The sequence below is a fragment of the Tarenaya hassleriana genome, unplaced genomic scaffold, assembly GCF_000463585.1.
Source record: "Tarenaya hassleriana unplaced genomic scaffold, ASM46358v1 Cleome347, whole genome shotgun sequence".
In the NCBI taxonomy this organism is placed as follows: Eukaryota; Viridiplantae; Streptophyta; class Magnoliopsida; order Brassicales; family Cleomaceae; genus Tarenaya; species Tarenaya hassleriana.
The window spans coordinates 19,631-25,411 of record NW_010966599.1 but is presented as its reverse complement, the minus strand read 5'-3'; the positions used below and the strand labels follow the sequence as shown (position 1 = coordinate 25,411).

General features: G+C 46.3%; 1 protein-coding gene across 1 annotated transcript; it reads right to left on the bottom strand.

The window, feature by feature from the left end:
* Positions 1 to 897: 897 nt before the first annotated feature.
* Positions 898 to 5,290, bottom strand: LOC104821897. Its single transcript, XM_019203473.1, has 6 exons — positions 4,688 to 5,290; positions 3,914 to 4,576; positions 3,650 to 3,778; positions 2,908 to 3,531; positions 2,737 to 2,805; positions 898 to 1,494 (listed from the first exon to the last, which is right to left on the bottom strand). The coding sequence occupies exons 1-6, from the start codon at positions 5,288 to 5,290 to the stop codon at positions 898 to 900; spliced, it is 2,685 nt and encodes an 894-aa protein (XP_019059018.1).
* Between the last annotated feature and the right edge of the window lie 491 nt (positions 5,291 to 5,781).

Sequence of the window (5,781 nt, the reverse complement as noted above, 5' to 3'; positions counted from 1 at the left end):
CATTAAATACCATTCAATCAACCTCTATCAATCAAAACCCAAGCAATTGCATCATTCAATTGAACAAATCCAAGGTTCCCCTAAACATTCATTCAAGAGAGATAAACTTCAAGAACACAAATTTCATTCAAAGCAAGGATTTGAAAGCATAAACAAAGCATAATCTAGGGTCCAAGGTGAATACAAGCATCCTTACATGAGGGCTAATCCCTCTTCCCACAACAAGAGACTACTCACTACTCATGTTCAAGAACAAAGCAAAACAAGAGTAAAGTGCAGAAATCATAGAGAGAGAGTAGAGAGATGCTCAAGAAATCTTCAATCTTCAATGGAGTCTTCTTCCTCTTCTTTCTCCTCCAAGAGCTCCTCTTTTCTCTCCCAAAGTCTCTATTTTCGGCCCCCAATCAATTCTAGGGTTCTCCTCTTCGGTTCCCCCTCAAAAACCCGAAAAGAATGGCTAAACGGCGTAGCTTTCGCGGAGTCTGTCAAGTGGACCATCCGTTCCAGGTTAGTTAAGTTCGTCAGACCGTCCGTTCCAGCTTCGCAGACCGTCCGTTCTGAAGCGCAGAACGTCCGTTCCGCAACGTAGAACGTCCGTTCCGCGTTGTGATCCAGACCGTCCGTTCTGATGTGTAGTTCGCAGGACTGTCTTGTGGTCTGTCGGGTCTGTGCACTCAGTCCGTCCGTTCCAGCTTTGCAGACCGTCCGTTCTGGCCATAAAATCTGGGGAGTTATGCTTCTGTCTTCTCCGTTTCGTCCCGAAAACCCTCGGGTTCCTGCAATGGTCAAAACCTAGCCCCAGAGACCTAAAGATGGCTCTAATATGCCTAGTATGTGTGGAAACCGTTTAGAAACCAAAGGCATATTCGGTCTAAAATCCAGATAAAATCCGAGCCATCAAATATCAGTCCAAGGTGATAAAGGAATGGGAAGAGGGAGATACAAATCGTGCGGGTGTGTCTTAGATTTGGCTTGATGGCATGCAATGCATCTAGCGACAAATCGTTCGACATCCCGTTTGAGATGCAGCCAAAAGAAGTGCTCTTTGACGATTGCAAGCGTCTTCTCCACGCCAAAATGTCCCATGAGAGCTCCACTATGTGCCTCCTGTAAAATAAGCTCCCGCATTGAGCACTTTGGAATGCATAGCCTCCTTTCCCGAAAGAGATAATCAGCCTCCTTGTAGAATGATCCATGAGCTCCCTTAGTGCACTCCTCATAGATGTCTCCAAGCTCGACATCATCACGGTACAGCCCCTTGATGTGCTCGAATCCAAGCATCTTAGCCTCCATGATCGAAATCAAAGCATGCCGCCTTGACAACGCATCGGCCACCACATTGTCTTTTCCTTTTTTGTACTTGATCACGTACGGAAATGTCTCGACATACTCCAACCACTTAGCATGCCTCCTTTTGAGCGTAGATTGGCCTTTGAGATGCTTCAACGTCTCATGGTCGGTGTGAATGATGAACTCCTTCGCCAAGAGATAGTGCTGCCATGTTTGTAAGGCACGAACCAAGGCATAGAGCTCCTTGTCGTAGGATAGTTGAGCTTGCGCCACTCAGTTTCTCGCTAAAGAATGCCACGGGTCATTTCTCCTGCATCAAAACAGCCCCAATACCAATTCCGGACGCATCACATTCAATTTCGAATACCTTATCAAAGTCGGGAAGGACTAAGACGGGTGCACTCGTGAGCTTGTCCTTTAAGGTATCGAAAGCCTTCTCTTGTTCTTCTCTCCACTCGAATGCTTTATGTAACGACCCGAGACCGCTAGAATTGTCGAAACTGCCCCCACACAGCAACCCGAGACCTTTCAGTGTGTTTTGTCCTCACTCGCACGCATACCGAGACACTTCCCAGTAGGTCACCCATCCTGAGATTGCTCCAGAGCCAACACGCTTAACTTTGGAGTTCTTTCGGGATAGTCAACCAAAAAGGTAGGTGCACCTTGTTGCTATGAGTAGCTTAACTAATTCTTTTATGTTATCTTAGACCGTATAGTCCCATACCTATACAGCCCTCGGATCTCTCTCATTCCGGTGTGTTCGATTCATCCCTGTACCCTCTACCCAGAAGCTCGTCAAGAGCCGCCCCTTGTTCGTGCCTCTGCACCGGCGATCACTCCCCGCCCTCCTACGGTACTCTGGGTTGTCACAGGCCCACCAGCTTCCGCCTGGTTCGTCCTCGAACCACACCGTACTGGGAGAGTACCGGCTCTGATACCATCTGTAACGACCCGAGACCGCTAGAATTGTCGAAACTGCTCCCACACAGCAACCCGAGACCTTTCAGCGTGTTTTATCCTCACTCGCACGCATACCGAGACACTTCCGAGTAGGTCACCCATCCTGATATTGCTCCAGAGCCAGCACGCTTAACTTTGGAGTTCTCTCGGGATAGTCAACCAAAAAGGTAGGTGCACCTTGTTGCTATGAGTAGCTTAACTAATTCTTTTATGTTATCTTAGACCGTATAGTCCCATACCTATACAGCCCTCGGATCTCTCTCATTCCGGTGTGTTCGATTCATCCCTGTACCCCCTACCCAGAAGCTCGTCAAGAGCCGCCCCTTGTTCGTGCCTCTGCACCGGCGATCACTCCCCGCCCTCCTACGGTACTCTGGGTTGTCACACTTTATCCTTCTTGATGATGGATGTGAGGGGGGTTGCAAGAGTGCTAAAATCACGAACGAATCGTCGGTAGAAGCTAGCTAGGCCATGAAAGCTTCTAACATGTCCGACGGTGGTAGGGGTTGGCCATTCCCGAATAGCCTTGATCTTCTCCTCATCTACGCTTAATCCCTGCGAGCTTACAACAAAACCTAGGAAAACTATTTCATTAGTGCAGAAAGTGCACTTCTTGAGAATTGCATAAAGCTTCTCCCTTCAGAGAGTCTCCATTACAAGCTCAAGATGTGTCACATGCTCAGATAAACACTTGCTATAGACGAGAATATCATCAAAATAAACAACCACGAATTTACCGATAAAGGCGCGAAGTATATGGTTCATAAGCCTCATGAAGGTGCTAGGAGCGTTGATGAGTCCGAAAGGCATGACGAGCCATTCGTACAGCCCATGTTTCGTCTTGAATGCGGTCTTCCACTCGTCTCCTTCTCGCATGCGGACTTGATGATAACCACTCTTCAAGTCGACTTTTGAAAAGAGGGTTGCTCCGCTTAACTCATCCAACATATCATCGAGTCGTGGTATTGGATGGCGATATTTGATTGTGATGTTGTTTATCGCTCTACAATCCACGCACATACGCCATGTCCCATCCTTCTTTGGCACGAGTAGAACGGGCACTGCACAAGGACTTAAGCTTTCACGTATATAACCCTTAGATAATAAATCTTGTACCTGCGTTTGGAGTTCCTTAGCCTCCTCGGGGTTCATACGGTAAGCGGGACGGTTTGGAAGTGGTGCTCCCGGCACAAGATCGATTTGGTGTTCGATACCACGAGTTGGTGGTAATCCCGCAGGTGGTTCCTCGGGAAAAACGTCTTGAAAATGCTCTAGGAGCTTCTTAATTTCCAGGGGATATCATACGCCATGTCCCCTCCTTCTTTGGCACGAGTAGAACGGGCACTGCACAAGGACTTAAGCTTTCACGTATATAACCCTTAGATAATAAATCTTGTACCTGCGTTTGGAGTTCCTTAGTCTCCTCGGGGTTCATACGGTAAGCGGGACGGTTTGGAAGTGGTGCTCCCGGCACAAGATCGATTTGGTGTTCGATCCCACGAATTGGTGGTAATCCCCCAGGTGGTTCCTCGGGAAAAACGTCTTAAAAATGCTCTAGGAGCTTCTTAATTTCCAGGGGATATACAATCTGATCCGATCCTGCGCTCACTACCTTGTACAACATTAGTAAAACCAAACGTTCATCTAGTAGAGCTTTACTTACCGTGCTTGGTTTCATGTAGTAGTTCGCCTTTTTGTTGTTGTCTCCTTCTTTGGAGAGCTTAACTTGAATCTCGTGAACCTTTGACGGACTAAGAGGAGCCAACGATATCTTAGGCTTGTTAAATATAAAAGAGTAGTGGTTGGTCATACCGTCGTGTTTCACCTCTCGGTCAAATTGCCAAGGTCGTCCAAGAAGTATGTGCCCCGCTTGCATTGGAACAACATCACACATCACCTCATCTTGGTAACGTCCAATGCTAAATGACACTTTGACCCGCTCATTTACCTTGAGTTCCCCTTGGTTGTTGAGCCATTGAAGCTTATATGGGTGTGGATGTTTCTCGGTCTCCAATCCTAGCTTCTTAACCATGTATGCACTTGCAACGTTAGTACATGAACCATTATCAATGATTAGGCCACATACCTTGTTTCTAATAGTGCATCGACTGTGGAAGATTGTCTCTCTTTGGGCAGTTTCTTTCGGGTTTGTCATTTTTCTCAAAACTCGCCTTGTGACCAAGAGTTCTCCGCTGTCCGGATACTCTATGTTCTCCTCAGCATCATTAACCTCCTCTTCGTCCAGGGATTCATAATCTCCCGTATCCGTAAGGATCATGACACGATTGTTTGGACAGTCCTTTGCATAATGTCCTCGTCTCCTACACTTGTAGCAAACAATCTCACGTGAACGTAATTCAACGGGAGTTGATTTGTTACCTTTAGGACCTGATCCCGAAGATGTTGCTAATCATTTCCCTTTGTCATGGATATTTACCTCGGATTGGGTTGATTTGGTTGTTGGAACAGTCCCGGACTTGTTCTCACCGCGTGTATATGATTGGTTCGAAGAGGTTGTTCTTGCTCGATTAAAACGGGCTTGCTTCTTGGCGATTTGCTGCTCGATTTGGATTGAGAAATGGATAAGTTCCTGCAAATCATGGTAAGCTAATCGTTCTACCTTTCGAGCAATTCGCTCCTGCAATCCATCCACAAATTGTGCCATAATCGCTTCTTCGCTTTCATCTAACTCCAATCGGTTTCGTAGGTGCTCGAACTCCTCATAGTACTCTTCAACGGTTCTAGTTCCCTGCATCAAGTTACAATATTTGCGTTGCAAGTCACGATGAAAATGGGGAGGTACATACCTCTTACGCATCATAAACTTCATCTCTCTCCATGTTGTGACAGGTTCGTATTGTGCTCTACGCCTCTCGGCTATTTCTCGATCCCACCATGCTAAGGCGTTGTCGGTGAGTTGTGCCGCTGCGTATCTAACCTTTCTCTGATCCGAATACTCATAACATTCGAAAATATTGTCCATCCGCCTCTCCCAATCGAGATAGGCATCCGGATTAATTCTACCCGCGAATGTAGGCATTGAAAGTTTTGGATCATTACCTCGTTGGACTTGTGGTGCTTGCACGTAGTCCTCTTCCTCATCCGAATCAATCTGATGTCGATGAGCACGAGCCGCCCTATGCCTTGGAGGAAGGTTTTGTGGTGCATCATCTCGACCCCTTTGCGGTTCTTCTTCTTTTCTTTGAAAGTTAAATCGAATTGGTTCGGGACGACGCGGAATCTATTCTAAACGTGTTAAACGTTCTTGGATTTGTTGCAACGCTTGAAGGATGGTTTGGTTGCTACTTTCTCCATCTCCCGACATGACTCTTTTTGGCTTTTCTTAAAGTGATTATCAAACCAAAATTCAAAGAAAAACAGAAAGTAAAAGTTGAAAAGGAATGAGACGAATCAGACTTACCTCTTCGCCGAAGTAGATTCTTTTTGGTGTTTTCAGTTTTTTTCTTCAAAACAAAAGCATAAAACGAAACAAATACGAAACAAATATGCAGAAGTAAATCCCTACCTCGT

What these genes read in the sequence shown, in the direction of transcription:
- LOC104821897 (XM_019203473.1), bottom strand. Translation starts at nt 5,290, where the DNA reads ATGCCTACATTCGCGGGTAGAATTAATCCGGATGCCTATCTCGATTGG. An exon ending in CCAAATCAACCCAATCCGAG is followed by an intron (nt 4,577 to 4,687) that starts GTAAATATCCAT and finishes GTTTGCTACAAG; the next exon opens with TGTAGGAGACGAGGACATTA. An exon ending in CTAAGGAACTCCAAACGCAG is followed by an intron (nt 3,532 to 3,649) that starts GTACAAGATTTA and finishes CTGGAAATTAAG; the next exon opens with AAGCTCCTAGAGCATTTTCA.